Here is a 21,112-nt window from a genome sequence, read left to right on the forward strand (position 1 = left end):
AGATGGACAAATATCTCTTCACCACTCACACTTTAATATTTAATACAATGTTTGCATTTATGAATGCAGAAAAATTGTTCATTGGAGCAGGCAGCAGAACTATTGATTTTTCTGAGGTTTCATTAGGTTTCCAAATGGCTCCTACTAACTGTACGAATATATGACCCACTTACAGAATATTTCTAAATTACTTTGATCCTGTTCCTTTGATCACCATTGTTACTCCTGGTGCTGCGAGGAATCTCAGACTGCACCAGTTCATTGGGATCTGGGATCCTTGCACTTTTTAAAGAAACTGAAACAACCATTTGCCACCCAGCTACTGGCCTGGCTGCAGATGTATTTCGAAGAGCTGCGGACACTAATCTGCAACTTACTACTCTGTACATGAACACCATTTTAGTAAAAATACCCACTTGTGCTGATAATTCACATCTGTGGTATAAACATCAAAGACAGGGACATCAACCTTAGTTTAGTTTAGAGGCACAGCGTGGAAACAAGCCCTTTAGCCCGCCGCTAAGTCCACGCCGACCAGCGATCGCCCGTACATTCATTCTAGCCAACACACTAGGGGACAATTTACAGGAGCCAATTAACCTACAAACCTGCACATCTTTGGAGTGTGGGAGGAAACCGGAGCACCTGGAGAAAACGCACGTGGTCACAAGGAGAACGTACAAACTCCATACAGACAGTACCCGTAGTCAGGATCTTTGGCGCTGTAATACAGCAACTCTACCGTTAAGCCACTGTGCCATTTCTTCAGAAATGTAATCAGTAAAACGTAAGTTGAAGAACACACAGTGCAGGAGTAACTCAGAGGATCAGGCAGCATCTTTGGAGAACATGGGTAGGCAAGTTTCAGACTGGGGATGGGTCCCGACCTGAAGTGTTGCCTATCTATGTCCTCCAGAGATGATGCCTGACCCGCTGAGTTACTCCAGCACTTTGTGTTCTACACAAGATTTCAACATCTGCAGTTCCTTGTTTTCAAATATAAGTTGTACATCTGTTCAACAAAGAGCAAGAACTGTATTTAGAAAAGTAACTCAAATAGTTTAGTAGATATTTTGAGCAAGACATTTTCTTTTGTGGATAGAACAAAGGGAACAAATCAGTCAACTGTGGGAGTCTTCTATCCATTTCCTCACCCAATTTAATATATGTAAGGAAAAGTAGTATTTAGTTAGATTGGAAACCTTGATTACTATTTCTATTGTACTACCTCTACTTAAGAATGCCTAAGGAAATAAGAAAAAAATATACCACTTTTTCTAATGTTCGAATACTGCAGGATCCATCGCTAATACTTCCTCCATCACCATTCTCTTCTATAGCTTCCTCTTCCTCTTCCTCCTCTTCTTCCTCCCTTTGTCCCAATTCACTTGGAACACCTAGGAAGAAAGATCTTGAATTAGGTTCGGAAGGCAATGAGCACACGACACTAACTATGATAGAACAAGAAAATGGTGAGACATGAGAAACTACCAATGCTGGGTTACAAAAAGCTACCTCACAAAATGCCGGAGTAACTCAGCGGATCAGGCAGCATCTCTGGAGAACATGGTTAGGCAACGTTTCAGTTTAGGTCTAAAGAAGGATCCCGACCCAAAACGTTGCCTATCCGTGTTCTCCAGAGATGCTGCCTGACCCGCTGAGTTACTCCAGTACTTTGTGTTCATTTAATGGTAGAATATAATATTGGGTCGGATACCAGAATATCACTGTTTCAAGTTTTATTAGTCTTATGGAGGAACATATGAAAAACCAGCACAAAAGTTATATTAATATGAAAACTTGTGAGTATTTACGTAAGCACCTTTATCATTAAACGCTACCATTACTGTGGGTGGGTGGGTGGGTGGGTGGATGGATGGGTGGGTGGATGGATGGGTGGGTGGATGGATGGATGGATGGATGGATGGATGGATGGATGGATGGATGGATGGATGGATGGATGGATGGATGGATGGATGGATGGATGGATGGATGGATGGATGGATGGAGAGATGGATGGAGCGATGGATGGAGCGATGGATGGAGCGATGGATGATTGAATGGCGGAGTAGACTTGATGGGCCTCATGGCCCAATTCTGCTCCTGGAACATATGACCTGATGGTGTTATTTAAGAGGCTTTTACATCGGCACATGAATTTGCAGGGAATGGAGGGATACGGATCATGTGCAGGCAGATGAGATTAGTTTATCCTGGCATTGTTCACACGGATATTGTGGGCCGAAGGGCCTGTTCCTGTGCTGTCGTGCTCTGCGCTCTACGTTCACACTTTGCGGAAAAGCATCAGGAGGTTGTACCTTCAGATAAGCTGACGTCATCGTTGTTCTTGTCGTTGTGTTCAGAGTTTCCAGGGGACTTGGCGGATTCGGCCTTGACTTCAGAGAACGCAGGAGAGCTCGCACTCGACAGACTGGAGAAGTCGGCTGGTCCACCGCGTGCAGGGGGCAACTCGATGCCCAGCTGCCGGTACTTCCTTCGCCGGTTTCCTATCCAGGTCTTTTTGGAAGAACAAGAGGCGGAAAAAAGTCACCTCTTTCGGAGCACGGAAACCATTTTGTACAGTGAAACGATTGCATGATGAAAAGAATTGCATTCACAACATCAAGAGAAGGGCTATTCCTTTGTTTAAGAAGGGTCACTGAAGGCTGAGGAGGCCAAGTCAATGGATATGCTTAAGGCAGAGATAGATGGATTCTTGATTAGTACGGGTGTTAGGGGTTATGGGGAGAAGACAGGAGAATGGGGTTAGGATGGGGAGCGAGAGATCAGCCATGATTGTTTGGTGGGGCTCATGTTGTCGACCTTCCTGTGGTGAGCCCTGTCAACTGACCTCAGTCAGGCGAACGACAACAAACAGAGACAGCAGAAGCAGAAGCAGCTTCATAACTTCTGTTGCCTCAAGCACAAGAAGAAGCTTGTTTGGTGGAGCAGTCTTGATGGGCCGAATGGCCTAATTCTGCTCCTGTCACTTATGACCTTATGACCTTAAGGGCATTGGAGAGAAATCTGGAAATTTTAGGCCAGTGATCCTTACATCAGTGGTAGGGATATTATTGGAGAAAATTCTTAGGGACAGGATTTACACACATCTGGAAAAATATATTAGAGATGCATATTTATTCACAAAATGCTGGAGTAACTCAGCAGGTCAGGCAGCATCTCAGGAGAGAAGGAATGGGTGCGTTTCGGGTCGAGACCCTTCTTCAGACTGATGTCAGGGGGGCGGGACAAAGGAAGGATATAGGTGGAGACAGGAAGACAGAGGGAGAACTGGGAAGGGGGAGGGGAAGAGAGGGACAGAGGAACTATCTAAAGTTGGAGTAGTCAATGTTCATACCACTGGGCTGCAAGCTGCCCAAGCGAAATATGATGCATAGATATGGTTGGTAGTCAGCCTTTTTTTGAGGGTGGAAATGTCATTTTGTAGAAGGCATAGAATTTAGTTGAGAAGGGGCATATTAAGGAGATTTGCAAATTTTTAAATTAAAACATAAATCACACAAAAGATGGTAGATGCCTGAAATGGGCAGCTGGGAGACGTGATGGAAGCAGATACAATAATTCCCAAAAAGCTAATCTGCAAGTCGAATTGGTAGTAAAGAAAGCAAACGCAATGCGAGCATTTATTTCAAGGGGGCTTGTATACAAAAACAGCGATGTAATGCTGAGGCTCTATTAAGGCGCTGGTAAGGCCGCATTTGGAATATTGTGAGCAATTTTGGGTACCATATCTGAGGAAGGATGTAGCTGGCTCTGGAGGAGGTTTACAAGAATGATCCCAGGAATGAGTAGGTTAACCTACGATGAGTATTTCTCGGCACTGGGCCTGCACTTGCTGGAGTTTACAAGAATAAGGGGGGGGGGGCCTCATTGAAACATGCAGAATAGTGAAAGGCTTGGATAGAGTGGATGTGGAGAGGATGTTTCCACTAGTGGGAGAGTCTAGGACTAGAGGTCATAGCCTCAGAATTAAAGGACGTTCTTTTAGGAAGGAGATGAGAAGACATTTGTTTAGTCAGAGGGTGGTGCATCTGTGGAATTCTTTGCCACAGAAGGCTGCAGAAGCCAAGTCAATGGATATATTTTTTAACGCAGGGATAGATACAGTAGATTCTTGACTATCATATCATATCATATATCTACAGCCGGAAACAGGCCTTTTCGGCCCTCCAAGTCCGTGCCGCCCAGTGATCCCCGTACATTAACACTATCCTACACCCACTAGGGACAATTTTTACATTTACCCAGCCAATTAACCTACATACCTGTACGTCTTACGGGTGTCAGGGGTTATGGGGAGAAGGCAGGAGAATGGGGTTAGGAGGGAGAGATAGATCATCCGTGATTGAATGGCAGACTTGATGGGCCGAATGGCCTAATTCTGCTCCTATCACTTATGACCTGAAAGCAACATTTAACAGGCATTTAGACAGGCATTTAGACAGGCATTTAGACAGGCATAAGACCAGGTAGGGGATGGGGGAATATCGGCATGTAATGGGATTAGGCTGAAAGGGCATCATGGTCGGCACAGACACGATGGGCCAAAGGCTTGTTCCTGTGTTGTATTGTTCGATGTTCTAGGAAGCTGCCTTCCGTTTTGGTGTAAATTATATTTCAAGGTTATTCGGTTTTGAACAAACTGTGCACTACTAATCTTCCTGCATACATAGACAAAAATCGACAACGTATAAAAAACAGGTGGAAATTGAAGGATTAGCGTGTAAAACGCAGCACTGTTGATCCAACACATCGACAGGTTACATCTGGCTAGAAGGCAGTCACACTGCTCAGTGCTCAGTTAATGTTCAAGACACATTATATCACCCTTGAATTCTTCAGCGGAATTATCAGTTCAATTTAGTTAAGTTTAGTTTAGCGGAAACAGGCCATTTGGCCCACCGAGTCTACGCTGACCAGCGATCCCCTCACACTTCAAAATCTATAATAGATTGAGGTTATACTTTCATGTTTCAAAAATGATTTCGCTGGAACTGTCTATTTTATCTGGAGACACAAAGAACTGCAGATGCAGACTTCCAAAAAAGTGCTGGATGCCTGAAGGATCCCAACCAGAAACATCATCTATCCATGTTCTCTAGAGATGCTGTCTGATCCGCTGAGTTTCTCCAGCTCTTTGTGTTCCTTTTTTGCTGGAATAACTCTGTGGTTCAGGCAGCATCTCTAAAAGACATTGGTGGGACTGAGTCTAAAGAAGGGTCCCGACCCAAAACGTCACCTATCCATGTCCTCCAAAGATGTTGCCTGACCCCCTGAGTTATTCCAGTGCTTCGTGCTTTTTTTGTCCAATTTGGGTGCTTTTCCAAGCTTCGTGCTAGTGCAACACATGTTGGACATCTGCTCATCATGCTCAACAAGCTCATCAGGAAGGCTGGTTCCATCCAGGGGATGGAGTTGGGTTCATGGGAGGTGATCTTAGAGGGGAGGATGCTCCTCAAACTACGGAGCATCCTGGACAATACAGCTCACCCCCTCCATGACACACTGGTCAACCTGAGGAGCACCTTCAGCAACAGACTGGTCCCACCAAGATGCAGCACAGAATGCCACAGGAGATCCTTCTTCCCAATCTTTGCACATCCCCGATCCTTTCCACTCGTCACTTTAATCTCATGTTTCATGTATCTTGTGTTTTATGACTGTTGGCAGATCAATTTCCCTCCTGGGATGAATAAAGTTCTATCGTATCGTATCGTATCATATCGTATCGTAACTCGGGGTAAATTTTCAATGGTAACATTTCCAGCTACGAGTCAGATACACATTAAAGGGGTCACTCTCCTGCCTGTGACATCAGTAAGTGCACAGTCATTTCTGTAGTAAGGGTAATGGAGACAACTTCTCTACTGCAAATATCCCTTCATTTGACTAATTAGACAAGTGAACAGTGCTCTCAGTAAGAGTAACTTTTACATAACAAAACCCCTCGGGTGCCAAACAGCCTCATCATTCAGCCAAAGGTTATGCCAAATCAGGAAAGAACATATTAGACACCAATTGGTAAGTTTCAATGAGGTCCCCCCCTCATCCTTCTAAACTCCAGTGAGTACAGGCCCAGTACCGTCAAACACTTTACACTTTTTGATTTGATTGTATTTATGTACAGTATTATCTGATCTGATTGGACAGCATGCAAAACAAAGCTTTTTACTGTACCTTGGTACACATGACGATAATAAACCCAACCCTGTTGCCCTTCAAAGGTAGACACAAAATCCTGGCATAACTCAGCGGGTCAGGCAGCATCTCGGGAGAGAAGGAGTGGGTGACGTATCGGAGATCCGAAACGTCATCCATTCCTTCTCTCCCGAGATGCTGCTTGACCTGTTGAGATACTCCAGCATTTTGTGTCTACCTTCGATTTAATCCAGCATCTGCAGTTTTTTTTCCCTACACCTATCGCCCTTCAAATAGGTTTAGGTTTATTATTGTCACATGTTTCGAGGTACAGTGAAAAGCTTTGTTTTGCATGCTGTCCAATCATATCAAATAATACTTTATATAAGTACAATCAAACCAAACTCAAGTGCAATAGGTGAAGTGAAGGGAAAGGTATAGAATGCAGAATGTCGTTCTCAGCACCAGTTCCTGAGATAAAGCCCAATGTTTGCAATAAGGTAGAGGTGAATCTGACAGTACCCTAGCTTGTGGAAGGACCACTAAGAAGCCTGAATACAGAGGGGAAGAAGCTGTTCCTGAGTCTGGTGGTGCGCACTTTCAAGCTTCTGTAATCTGCTGCCTTTACATTACAAACGAATGAAGTTACACACAAGTCTAGCATTCTCTACCTTGCTCCTAGAAATGACCCGACACACCAGCGATCTTTTTATCAAATATAATAAATATTATGGGAATATCGTTGCCATTTGGACTGAAGGGGCTTGAGACAGCTGCCTGTGTATCACTGAGGGAAACCCTGAATGTTGGTCACAGTAGAATAAAAACTACGAGCGAGCAAACAGATGCAGAGATGGATCTGTGCTGCGTTGCGCTACGCAAACACGGCGATGGGCAAGAGGAAGGAACCCGCAATGCTATTTAAAGCCAGAATGCTTCAATTATTCACTTTGGCAAGAGTGGGAAGGAGGAGAGAAATACGAGTTTCTCGGGTGGGTTGGAAGGAGCCTCGTCTCTCACTGAGACCGGCTGAGTCACTGAGACCGGCTGCAAAACTGTAGCAACCCTGAGTCCCTTGCACACACTAACATGAAGCATTGTTGTGAAGACATCTGTGGTGAAATCATTCACCAGTATTTCAGATTTATAGATAAACAAAAGCCAATGTTATAACATTCACCAAGACTTCAACCTTTTGAAAGCAAGCATTACTTAATTCGAAGTATGTAGAGGGGAATTAAGGTGGCTACGATCAAGCATATATCCGTTGGTATTTTACTGCATATAGATTTAACAAGGTATTTCAAACTGCCTTATGCGTTTAGTATGCTTTCAGTATAAACTCTTGCACACACAAACATGAAGCATTGTTGTAAAGCCACGAGGGACCCGGCGTGGGGGGGGGGGGTCCGAGCACAAAGAGGGGCCTGGCATGGGGGGTCCGAGCACAAAGAGGGACCCGGCGTGGGGGGGGGGGGGGGTCCGAGCACAAAGAGGGGCCCGGTGTGGGGGGTCCGAGCACAAAGAGGGGCCTGGCGTGGGGGGTCCGAGCACAAAGAGGGGCCTGGCGTGGGGGGTCCGAGCACAAAGAGGGGCCTGGCGTGGGGGGTCCGAGCACAAAGAGGGGCCTGGTGTGGGGGGTCCGAGCACAAAGAGGGGCCTGGCGTGGGGGGTCCGAGCACAAAGAGGGGCCCGGCGTGGGGGTCACCCAGCACAAAGAGGGGCCTGGCGTGGGGGGTCCGAGCACAAAGAGGGGCCTAGCGTGGGGGGTCCGAGCACAAAGAGGGGCCTGGTGTGGGGGGTCACCCAGCACAAAGAGGGGCCTGGGGGGGGGGGGTCCGAGCACAAAGAGGGGCCTGGCATGGGGGGTCCCCAGCAAAAAGAGGGGCCTGGCGTGGGGGGTCCGAGCACAAAGAGGGGCCTGGCGTGGGGGGTCCGAGCACAAAGAGGGGCCTGGCGTGGGGGGTCCGAGCACAAAGAAGGGCCCGGCGTGGGGGGTCACCCAGCACAAAGAGGGGCCTGGCGTGGGGGGTCCGAGCACAAAGAGGGACCCGGCGTGAGGGGCCACCCAGCACAAAGCGGGGCCATTGGGGACTACATTGAACACTTTGTAACTTTGCCGCTGCCCTATACGTGGCGACTCTTTGGATACTTTGTGTGTTGTGAAAAACAAAGGATTTCACTGTGGCATGTCACATGTGATAATAATCAACCAATCAATCTGTGTGTAGGTCAATCACCAGTTGAACTCTGATAATCTGGCATCAAACTATTCCCAATTCAGCTGCTGTGGCATCACCTGTTAGTCCAGAATGTCAATGTGGGCCCAGAGTGCAAGTGGGTGTGGGGAAGAGCTGGGGGCGTGAGTGTGTGGCAGAGCTGGGGGTGTGAGTGTGTGGGGTGTGTGGCAGAGCTGGGGGCGTGAGTGTGTGGGGTGTGTGTGTGCCATGCTGGGGGCGTGAGTGTGCCGAGCTGGGGGCGTGAGTGTGTGGGGTGTGTGTGTGGCAGAGCTGGGGACCCAGAGTACATGGTGAGTGTGTGTGTGCCGAACTGAGGGACCAGTGCATGGGGTGTGTGTGTGCTGAGCTAGGGGCCCAGGCTGTATGGGGTGTGTTTGTACTCCCCGAACTGAGGATCCAAGAATACAAGGGGAGTGTGCGTTCCGACCTAGAGACCTAGAGTCCATGTGGTTGCGTGTACCATATTGCCGATCCAGAGTACAGGTGCGCCTCGACTTACGATGGGGTTACGTTCCGATAAACCCATCGTAAATCCAAAAAATCGTAAGTCAAAAACGCATATCGCTAGCCCGGGAAAAATTCAAATTTCGAAGTACGGTTTCTGCTGAATGTGTATCGCTTTTGCACCATCGTAAAGTCGAAATATCGTAAGTTGAAGCATCGTAAGTCGAGGAGCATCTGTACAAGGAGATTGTGGTGCCAAATTGGTGGGTGGTTCTTGGTGTGGCTGGAGCCGTTTGTGGTCCAAAATACCAGGGGTCAGGAATGTGTGCTGCTCTGTGCCTAGAGCCAGGGTCCAGAGTGCAATATTGTTCCCTGTTAACTCACTGTGTTCAATAATACACCGTGAAAAATTAATACACTACTGTGTAGTATGGAAAACAAAGATATAAAAATAGGCTTGGCTATTAACACGAGTTATATCCAATAGTATTAAAAAAAACGATGCACCACTACCAGATCCCAAAGATGCTGAAATATCAGAGTCTCACTGGGTTGGCTTTTGAGTATTTCCCTGTCCTTAAATACCTTTGGAGCAGATCGTTTTTTGTACAGTGTATTCAGTATTTCAAAATGAAATAATCTCACAATAAGCTTGGAATTCTAAGCACTGGGTCAACATAAAAAATGTAAGATCAGCAGTATCAGAAATACGAGGGAATGGAACATGTACCACTCCCTGGGGCTCACTCCACCACTGAATAAAATCATGGCTAATCTGTCTCCATTTCCCACCCAATCCTGATAACCCAAGATTCCCTTTGTCCAAACATCTCCCACTGCCTTGAACATTTTCAAAGATTTAGCCACCACAGTTTTCCATGGGAGAGGATTCCAAGGATCGATGGCTCTGAGAGAACAATTCCCTTTGATTTCAATCAGATTAACACGTCACCTCTATCCACACCATTATATTCGGTTCTTTTTTCGTGCATGTTGTCTTTCACGTGGCAACTTATTGAATTACTCTTTAAAATCCAAAAAGATCACCTCAACTCGTCCCTCTTTGCCCACTCAGCACAGAACTGCACGACATTTGTCATTCACAATTTCCCTTTCATGTTGCCTCTGCTCCACAGAATTTTTTTTTAATATCCTGCTCCCATTTCTTTTTAATAAAAGCTTAGCTGAAAATACAAGTGAGAGAAAGAGAAAGACAGCAGTAGAGGCTGACCTTAAATTGAAGTTGTGATATTTGACTGATATATTGGTCTTTTTCTGTGGTCGAGAATCAGAACACAATTACTGCACAAGGAGAGCAAGGGACATGTTGGTCAGTGTGGGCAGGTTGGGCCGAAGGGCCTGTTTTCATGCTGTGTGACTCTATGACTCTAAGTGCTGGTAAATGGGATTTGCATAGATGGGTACGATGGTCAGAATGGACATGGTGGGCCAAAGGGCCTGTCTCCGTGCAGTGTGACTCTATGATTCCATTCCTTTGTGGAGGCTTGGGGGAGCTTGCACGTTTAGCCACCACACTTGCACGTTCAGCTTGCACGTTTCTGCTGGAAATGAGGAACAAGGTCTGGACAATGACAAACACGTTCAGATTGAGAGACCAAACTTTGTAGACACAAAATGCTGGAGTAACTCAGCGGGACAGGCAGCATCCCTGGAGAGAAGGAATGGGTGACGTTTCAGGTCGAGACCCTTCTTCAGACAACATTTTGTAGTGTAGGGATCAGACGAAGAGTGAAAATAATGATAAAATCTCTCATCATGTTGCATTCCTCTATCGAAACATCCTCTTTTGCTTCTCATCTTCCTCATTTAACATTCAGATAATTAATTCGAAGACAGTGCAATCATGGCACATTTTAGACTTGATTGGAATAGCATTAAATACGTTCCATTCAATAACGATAGCACCACAAATACTCAGGGGGAAAGCATGCAAGGAATTTGTATCTAATTTTCAGATCAAATGTATTTATATCAGACCTTCCACCATCCCACTCACACAGCCACTCTGCACAGGCTAAAATTTTGAAAAGATATAAAGGTACATGACGGTTCTCATATCAAGATAAAACATCAGTGTGATTAAGATGCTGCCAGACATTGACTTTGGGGACTCAGAAAGCAGAGTCAAGAATACATGACTATTTTTGGTACAGATTACATGCTGGGGTCAGGCCGTGATTAAAATAGTAGCTGATAGTGCTTTTCTCTATTTTAAGAAACACAAAAAAAAAAGTATACTTGCACTTGGCCTTCTGCAAGCTGAGATTGATTTCATCAACATTACTTAACCTTGCCCACGATAAATCCCACTGATGGTACGAATAATTGCAAAACCGCCAGAGTGACATTCTTACCTTGACAATCTCACTGTCCACATTTGACTCCTTTGCGACTGCTTCTATTTTTTCTCTGCATATTGACCCCAGGCTGGTCATACCCACATCCCAATATTTTTTCAGAACAGCCAGATCACTCTCACTAAACTGTGTACGATCCTGCAGCTTAAATAAAAAGAGAAAACTTTGTGTGGGCAAAACAAAAATATAAATTATGCATTGAATTCCTGTAGTAAAATGGTTTTTTTTAAAATCAAACTATTCCAATGCCTAGAGGCTTAGCCAGTATTTGTGGAGCCCACTGGCTTTCCTCAGCCACTTTTACACTGACTGCCTCAACTTGGTCATTAATTTAGTTTTGAATTTACTTTATTATTGTCACGTGTGCCGAGGTACAGTGAAAAGCTTTTTGTTGTGTGCGATCCAGTCGAAGAAAAGACTATGCATGATTACAATCAAGTCATCAACAGTGTACAGATTATGGATAATGGCTACAACCTTGAGTGCAAGATGAAATCAGATTACAGATAGTTCAAAGATCTCCAATGATGTAGATGGGAGGTCAGGACTGCTCTCTAGCTGGCGAGAGGACGGTTCAGTTGCCTGACAACAGCTGGGAAGAAACTGTCCCTGCATCTGGAGGCAAGTGCTTTCAAACCTCTGTACCTCCTGCCTGATGGGGGGGGGGGGGGGGGGGGGGGGAGACTGGCCCTTGATTATGCTGGTAGCTTTTCAGCTTTTCACTTCCTCTCAAATGCTACCCTATAACATTTAGTTTCGTTTCGTTTATTGTCATGTGTACAATGTACAATGAAAAGACTTGTTGCGTGCGAACCAGTCAGCGGAAAGACTATACATGATTACGCGTCTAAGGTTTATTTGTGCAGAGGTATTATTCCCCAATTTCAAATGCAAATTGCTGGACACGGGGTCTTATCGTAGCTCAGAATGTTAGCAAACTGTAAGAAAACAGTGAAAATATTTTTATACTCTCATGGGATTTAAAATTTCCATTGGAAAAGTCATGCGTCTTGAAGGTTGTCTAGTTACCATTCAAACTATCAATACAAAGTTTTTTTAGTATTGTAAAATATCAGCTGGTTTTAAGCTTATAACATGAGGAATGCACATTTAAATCTGGTTTCTGGAGTTAAATGCTCTACCTGTATCCTGCACCCCTCACCTGCTGCCCATCCATGTTCTCCAGAGATGCTGCCTGACCCGCTGAGTTACTCCAGCACTTTGTAGCTTCAAAATAAAAGTGGTGTTTGGTTATTAATAATGCTGGGGTTATGTCCTCTATGTCCTCTTGCATTGAGACTGTGACCACTTGTTCTAGACACCCAAGCCAGGAGAAACATCATCCCTATCTCAATCCTGTCAAACTTCCTCTGTCATAAGTTCATCCTTCCTTAGGTAGGGAAATCAAATCTGTGCACAATTTTCCAGACGTGGTCTCACCAGGCACAGAATCTCTCTCTCTAGCCTTGCACTCGTATCTTTGTGCAATAAAAATCAGCACAAGGTACATTTTCCTAAAAGGTATGGAGTCATAGAGAATCATAAGGTCATACAGCACGTTAACAGGTCTGCCGGCCCAACTCGCCCTTGCCGACCAAGATACCCATCTACACTAGTTCCACCTGCTCGCATTTTGCCAATACCCCTCTAAAACTTTCCTGTACCTGTTCAAATGTTTTTTAAATGTTGTTAAAGTACCTGCCTAAACTACCTCCTCTGGCAACTCGTTCCATATATCCAGCACCCTTTTAGTGAAAAAGTTTCCCCTCAGGTTCCTGTGAAATCTTTCTCCTCTCACGTTAAGCCGATGTCCCCTGGTTGTTGATTCTTGTACTCTGGGTAAAAGACTGAGCAGTTACCCTATTGGGTGTTATTGCGGTGTTATCTTTCAGCAATTTGTGTACAAGATCCCTCCAAACACCAACACCTTGCAATCTCTCAACATTTAAAAAAATATTCAATTTTCTACTTTTTCTATTATAGTAAATGACCTCATCTTTTTCCACATTCCATTCCATTCGAGTCCTGGCCCTTTCACTTAAATTATTCCGTGTCTCTTTACAGCCTCTTTACAGCACACATTGTCACCTAATCTTGTATCATCAGCAGACCTGGATATGTTACACTCACACCCTTATCCAAATCATTCACTTACGAAGGAAACAGCTTGGTCGAAGCACTAAACCCTGCAGAATGACACCAGTCACACTTTTCCAATCTGAAAATTGCCTTTGCCCTACACTCCGTTTTCTGTCTATTAACTAATCTTCAATCATTTTTTCCCGCAGTATGAATCCCACTGACAACCTAACCTAGCCCCTTCACATTGATGCGGTGATCAAGGAAGCACTCGGCAGATTGACTTTCTCAGGTATCTCAGAAGATTTGCCTTGTCCAGGAGGGTCTCCCTCAAACTTCTGCAGCTGCACTCCCGAAAGTACTCTGGTGGGGTGCATCTCGGGTTGCCAACTGTCCCGTATTTTGGGCTAAATTTGTTTGTCCTGTATGGGACCGCCCTAGTCCCATATTAGGCCCGAGGGGCGCTACAGGCTCCAACATGTAGGCCCGGACGCCGCTGTCGGCCCGGACAGTGTAGGCTAACAGAGTGTGTTCAGGGAGCAGGGCTGAGCGTGTTCGCCTAATGGAGTTTGCGTAGCAACCCGGCTCCCAACCCGGGCGGCCGCCATTGGTGGAGCGGGAGCACGTGGCCGCTGGCTGGGTGAGGTCACGTGGGGCGCGGGCGGTGACGTCACCTTTTGTCCCTTATTTGGGAGTTAGAAAGTTGGCAACGGCTCTGCTCTTGACTGCCTGAACCCACAAAGAGTGGTGAGCACAGTGCAGTCCTCACTTCCTTCCAAACAGTCCTTCTTCATAGACACAAAATGCTGGAGTCACTCAACGGGACAGGCAGCATCTCAAACACTGCATGTCCCGCTGAGTTACTCCAGCATTTTGAGTCTATCTTCAGTGTAAACCAGCATCTGCAGTTCCTTCCTGCATAGTCCATCTTCATAGTGTGTTCCCTCAGGAAGGTCGGAAGTATAATCGAAAATGCCTGCCACCCTGGCCATTCTCTTTTCTCTCCTCGACTTTCTTGGAGAAGATTCGGGATGTTCAAAGTCGGACATTCACACTCAAGAACAGCTTCTTCCTCATTGCTATCAGACTCCTGAACCAATCACTTATATTACGTCTGCTTCCCGCAGATGCTGCCTCATACCTTTAACTCTACCTCATTCAGTTATTCAAGAGTCAAGCAAGATCCATTGTCATATGCACGGGGACGGAACTATGGAATTCTTTACAGGGACATTAAAGCAACAACACAGCAAATATACAAAACAAATATACTAATTGCAGTAATACAATGAGTTATATTAGGTAACCAGACTATTATAGTGCAAGCTGAAGCGTGTGTTCAGCCTTATCCAAAGTCCATAGTGATTTGGTATTGAGGTCGAGTTGTGATCAAAGTTGTGCACTGCAGTTCAAGAACTTGATGATAGATTAAAAGAAGCTGTTCTTGAAACTGGAGGTAACAGCTCGCCGGCTCCTGCGTCTTCCTCCCAATGGCAATGTGGGCAGGTTGGTGTGGGTCTTTGATGATATTAGGGACTTTTTTGAGGCAGCGCTTCCTGTAGATCATTTCAAGGTGAGGAGGTGATGGACTGGGGAATGACCACCGCCATCTCCAGCTTCTATCACTCTTGGGGGGTTTGAATTGAATGAAGGAATGATACTTTGTTGTCACATGTGGCAAGTCACAGTGATATTCTATATTTTGCATACCCAAAGTATGCAAAGGTATGCAAATAGCCGCCACATAAAGGGCGTCGATAAAATTGCAAGTATCCCATTTTAACACAAACCATTTTTAATACATTCCGTTCCCCTTATTTCTCGTCGGTTCCCCACAACGGGTCCTTTATTCTCCCTCTCGGCGGTCCCCCCGTGCCCGGTCCCCCTTTGTTCCCTTTGAGTTGGCAAACAAGGCCGAGATGCAACCAGTGAGAATGCTCTCCACCCTACACCTGTAGAAGTTTAGATGAGTGTTTGTTGGCATGCCACATCTCCTCAAACTTCGAAGGAAGTGGAGGTGTTGAAGGGCGTTTTTTGTGTTTCCATCAATGTGCTGGGCTCAGGGCAGATCATCAGAGACTGGATGCCCAGGAGCTTGAAGCTGTGATCTCTCCCCACTGCCGTCCCCCCACTGAGGCTGGCGTTTGTCAATGCTGAAGTAGGGCACCCAGCTGCACAGGGACAAGCAGAAACCCAGCTCCTTGGATTTGACGATGAGCTGAGAGGGGATACCAAGCTGTAGTTATTCAATTTTTGTACTTCAATTTACTTTAGCACTACTTTGCGCTGTACGACAATCTTCCACCATTCTGCTGTTTTGCACTTGTATACACTGGAATTTAGAAGGATGAGAGGAGATCTTATCGAAATGTATGAGATTATTAAGGGGTTGGACACGTTAGAGGCAGGAAACATGTTCCCAATGTTGGGGGAGTCCTGAACAAGGGGCCACAGTTTAAGAATAAGGGGTATGCCATTTAGAACTGAGATGAGGAAAAACTTTTTCAGTCAGAGAGTTGTGAATCTGTGGAATTCTCTGCCTCAGAAGGCAGTGGAGGTCAATTCTCTGAATGCATTCAAGAGAGAGCTGGATAGAGCTCTTAAGGATAGCGGAGTCAGGGGGTATGGGGAGAAGGCAGGAACGGGATACTGATTGAGAATGATTAGCCATGATCACATTGAATGGCGGTGCTGGCTCGAAGGGCCGAATGGCCTCCTCCTGCACCTATTGTCTATTGTATTTATTGCTGTGTTTATCAATGCTGTATGTATACATTTGTTACTTTTACTTTAGAGATAGAGCCTGGACATATACCCTTCGGCCCACTGAGGCCGTGCTAACCAGTGATCACCCCGTACACTGGCACTATCCTGCACACGAGGCACAATTTACAATTTTACCGAAGCCAATTACCTGCACGCCTTTGGAATGTGGGAGGAAACCGGAGCACCCAGAGAATGCTCACAGCAAGAACATATAAATAACTCCATACAGATGACGAAAAGCTTGCTCGGGGAGATTTTAAGGAGAATCTTAAAAGAGAAGAGGAGGTAATGCGAAACGTTTCAAGTAGGGAATTTTTGCCTTCAGGTTCCAAAGGAGTGGAGCTGCCATGACCTGTCATTGGACGGGAAGACTGGGATTGTAGCAAGCCAGAGTCGGATTGGGGAACAATGAAGGGCCAAGGTCATTATGGGATTTGAACACAGGTGAGAAAAGTTACAAGTGAACTAGAGTGTATTAAACTGAACAGCTTTCCATTTTTTTGTAGCTAAACGGTGTGAGGGGCAAAGTTTAAAGGAGATGTGCAGGGCAGGTGTTTTTTTTGTGCTGATTTTTTTTTGGTTGAAGTAGATATGTTAGCAGCATTTTAAACATTTTTGGAAATGGAGGGGCAAAGGTTAGGAGCTGGTAGATGGGTGATGGTTGGTACAAAGTGCTACAAGTGCTGGAGTATTGTAAGAAAATAACTGCAGATGCTGGTACAAATAAAGGTATTTATTCACCAAATGCTGGAGTAACTCAGCAGGTCAGGCAGCATCTCAGGAGAGAAGGAATGGGTGACGTTTTGGGTCGAGACCCTTCTTCAGACTGCTAGAGTAACTCAGCGGGTCAGGCAGCATCTCTGGAGAAAAGAAATAGGCAGCGTTTCTGCTTGGAACCCTTCTTCAGCCTGAAGACAGATAAGCCTTGTCTTGTTGATACGACACCAACCGTCGCTGTTGGGCTATGAATGTGCAGTCCCTTACGCATGCAGTTGCAGATTTAAAATTAAGTGATGGCATCATGGTGGGTGCAGACATTGTGGGCCAATGGGCCTGTTCCTGTGCTGTACTGTTCTATGTTCTATCAAGTGGCAGGACAAAATTCCCGACACAGAGGTCTTGGAACGGGCCGGAATCCCCAGCGTCCACACCCACCTATGGAAAGCCCAAGCCAGATGGGCAGGCCATGTCGTCAGAATGCCCGAGAGTCGACTGCCAAAACAGCTTCTGTATGGAGAACTGTGTCAGGGCAAGCGCTCAGTAGGAGGACAGAAGAAACGGTTTAAGGACTGCCTCAAAGTGTCCCTCAAAGACTTGGACATCAACCTCAGCACTTGGGAGTCTCTTGCTCTGGACCGTCCAACCTGGCGTAGCAAGCCCACCACAGGAGCCCGTGCAGCAGAGAACAGACGCACTGCAGAGGCCCAGAGGAAACGCACCGCGCGCAAGGCCCGGGCTACCTCCACTTCCACTGCAGCACCCATCCACTTGTGTCCTACGTGTGGGCGTGCCTTCCGGGCCAGGATTGGCCTCACCAGTCACTTCCGGACCCACAGTCACCAATCCTCCAACTGAAAGTGAAGTCATGGTCATCTTCGAACCCGAACAACATCAAGTGAGCAATGATGATCAGATAGACGTTAAGGTTTATTGTTTTTAAAGTCAATGGAAGGGGAAGTCCTGGCTGAAGGCTCAGTGCGTCCCGCACTCACCCTCCAGTAACTAACGCCAGGAGACAAAATATTTAAGAATTGGGCAAACAATGGATCCAGGCTGCCAAGAATATCAAACACACTGTTTGCAAATCTGAGACAGGTCATAGCAACAGGAAGAAACTTGTTTAAATCTGTCACATGGCAGCATGTGCTCGGGCAAAATTCACTTTATAAATATCTATGGTACAGAATCTAAGATTACAACTTTCAATGACATTGTTTAAGGGACATCAGATCCAGCAAGAGACATAATCTCCACAGGCAAGAAGGGTTTCGACCCGAAACGTCACCCATTCCTTCTCTCCTGAGATGCTGCCTGACCTGCTGAGTTACTCCAGCATTTTGTGAAATAAATACCTTCGATTTGTACCAGCATCTGCAGTTATTTTCTTACTTATCTCCACAGGCAAGGTAACTTGAGCTTGAATGATACAAACTAAAAATTGCTTCCACTCACCCGAGAGCTTAAGACAAGGAGAATTTGATGATACAACTTTTTTATCCGCTTCTCTCTTTCATTGATAATAGAAGAACACATTGATTGTAACAGATATTCTATTCCTAGAGTGACATCTACTAAAAGACCCCCAGACGAGTATCGTTGACTTCATATCCTGATTTGGGCCATTCTTAGTCACATGTATGGCCAAAAATGTGAAAAATTGTGGAATACATCTCTTTTAATTCTGAAAGCATTACAGGTATGTTGTTTTGTACTGTATATATGTCGAAGTTTATCAAGTGAAATTTTTATGTTATCCTGACAATGTTTGTTTAGGGTCAGAGGTCAAATATGACTGGTCACGTGTGTGACCATGTGAGGTTATGATCTTATCATCATTTTTACCCATTTCTTCTTCTGTCCTCATGATTAGAGTGAGGTCATTCTCAGGTTACGCATGCTCTTTTTTTACAATCTGTAGCGTGCACACTGATTCAATGTGTCCTCCTTTCACTAACCTTTTCCAGGTTTCTCTCAAATAAAATTAACTGATTGCAAAGACAATGCAAAGGCATCCATTTGATAGTCTTTACAGCCTCTGTTGAAAGCTTCAAGTTTAGTTTAGTTTAGTTTCCAGACACCGTGCGGAAACAGGCCCTTTTGGCCCACCGGGTTCATGCCACCCAGCGACCCCCAACACCATCCTCTACCCACTTGGGACAATTTTTACACTTACCAAGCCAATTAACCTACATACATGCACGTCTTTGGAGTGTGGGAGGAAACCGAAGATCCCGGAGAAAACCCATGCAGGTCACGGGGAGAACGTACAAACTTCATACAGACAGCGCATGTGGTTGGGATTGAACCCGGGTCTCCGGCGCTGCACTCGCTGTAAAGCAGCAACTCTACCGTTGTGCCACCGTGCCGCCCAAGTTCTTAAATATCACCAGTAACTTGTCCTGGACTAGCCATATCGAAGCAATGTCCAAGAAAGCTCTATTTCCTTAGAAGGCCTAGGAACTTTGGCATGTTCCCAATTACTCTCACCAACTTCTACAGATGCGCCATAGAAACTGGAGCACCCTGAGGAAATCCATGCAGTCACAGGGACAACGTGCAGACTCCACACGGACGGAAAAAAGAGGTCAGGATCAAACCCGGTCTCTGTGCTGTGAGGCAGCAGCTCTACCAGCTACACTACTGTGCTGCCCGCAAAGCCTAATAATTTGTTAATGCTGAACCAAAACAGACCGTCATCAATACCCTGAACACAATGGGAACTTAGAAGCAAGATTCCATATTCGGAACACAAACCGGAGTTGTATTTGGCTATTCAGACATATTTGTTTGCAGCAGTTCTGCCTTTAACCGGAATGTTTCCATGATTGGAGACTCAAGGAACTGCAGTTGTAGGAATCTTGAGCAAAACTCTAAGTATTGGAGGAATTCAGCGGGTCAGACAACACCTATGGAGGATAGACACAAAAAGCTGGAGTAACTCAGCGGGACAGGCAGCATCTCTGGAGAGAAGGAATGGGTGATGTTTCGGGTCGAGACCCTTCTTCAGATTGGGGGGGAGGGTCTGAAGAAGGGTTCCGACCCGAAAAGTCACCTGTCCAATCCCTCCAAAATGCTGCCTGACCCTCTGAGTTCCAGTCTCAGTACAATAGATAGTCTGATTAAGACTGATTAAGGTAAGGAAACATTGCTTCACAGAGAGGATGGTGAATATCCAGACTAATCATACCAAATATGAGTCCAACCACACCAGACCCGAATACAACAGATAGTGTAAATGAAAAAGGAAACAGAGTACAGAATATAATGTGTCTGAAGAAGGGTCTCGACCCGAAACGTCACCCATTCCTTCTCTCCCGAGATGCTGCCTGACACGCTGAGTTACTCCAGCATTTTGTGTCTACCTTCGACAGAATATAATGTTCCAGCTCCAGGAAAAAGTGCAGATGACAAAAAAAGTGCAAGGGCTGCAGAGGTAGATTGAGAGATTGGGAATTCATCCATTTGCCATCGTGAATGTTGATGTCATAGTAAAGGAGGCCAGACTCAAAAGGTCAAATGGCCTAGTCCTTTATCTCATGTTCTTATTTTGTGTTTACCCTGCCACTTGAAACAAAATGAGCGACACGGAAAAAAAATAGAAAATGCGGGAAATACTTAGCAGGTCAGGCAGTATCTGTGGAAAGAGATGGTTCCAAGCAAGAGGATGGATCTGATACTGGTTAATAAAGACTGCGACTGGGTCAGCAGGATTTATTTCTGGAGGGCAGAACAGTGAGTAATTTGTATGCAACATTACATTCTGAGGTGTAAACAAAATAAGACCATGCAGATCAGTAAAAAAGATTAAAAGTGTCACTTTTCTCTTACGGTGGATAAATGAAAGCCGTAAGATTTTAATAGAGCAGAAATACATGCCAGGTGGGGCAAGGGGAGAGGGGGGAGGGGAAAGAGGGGGAAGGGAAAGAGAAGGAAGGGTTAAGAGGAGGGCAGGGAAAGGGAGTGGGGAAGGGTTTCGTAGTTACCCGACTATCATTTTATTTGTTTCAATAGATTCAAAAGGGTGACAATTTGAAAAACAACTTAACTTTCTTTCGGTTAATGATTAGACTTGTGTTAGTTAACATAGTGCAACAAAGGTTTTCAACTTTTACGAGATGCAATCAGCTACCAGGCTGTTTGGGAGTGAAATCCTGGACCAAGGCTCTATTTACCTTCAGTTCAACACACAAGATGTCTTTTGCACTGTTGATCATGATTATTAATATTATTCCTGGGTGTCAAATTAGCTGCTGCACAAGTGGCCTGGAATCAGTTACTGACTCCTTTGACAACAAGAGATGTGTGGCCTGCACTGATCTGTAAAGG

At 45.4% G+C, this 21,112-nt stretch overlaps 1 protein-coding gene across 10 annotated transcripts in view; it reads right to left on the reverse strand.

Annotated features, from left to right (window-relative positions):
* Nucleotides 1-21,112, reverse strand: part of hdx (highly divergent homeobox) — a 96,729-nt gene that overhangs the window by 14,263 nt on the left and 61,354 nt on the right. For 5 of the 10 annotated variants that reach the window (XM_078412046.1, XM_078412049.1, XM_078412048.1 and 2 more), the window contains 3 exons: nucleotides 11,219-11,365; nucleotides 2,319-2,517; nucleotides 1,270-1,397 (listed from right to left, as the gene is read on the reverse strand). In XM_078412046.1, coding sequence (XP_078268172.1) covers nucleotides 1,270-1,397; nucleotides 2,319-2,517; nucleotides 11,219-11,365 — 474 coding nt within the window. Of the gene's footprint in view, nucleotides 1-1,269; nucleotides 1,398-2,318; nucleotides 2,518-11,218; nucleotides 11,366-12,383; nucleotides 12,449-21,112 lie in introns of all 10 variants that reach the window. The other 5 variants (XM_078412053.1, XM_078412052.1, XM_078412047.1 and 2 more) reach the window with 3 other exon arrangements.

Source organism: Rhinoraja longicauda, chromosome 15 (genome assembly GCF_053455715.1).
Source record: "Rhinoraja longicauda isolate Sanriku21f chromosome 15, sRhiLon1.1, whole genome shotgun sequence".
Classification (NCBI taxonomy): domain Eukaryota; kingdom Metazoa; phylum Chordata; class Chondrichthyes; order Rajiformes; family Arhynchobatidae; genus Rhinoraja; species Rhinoraja longicauda.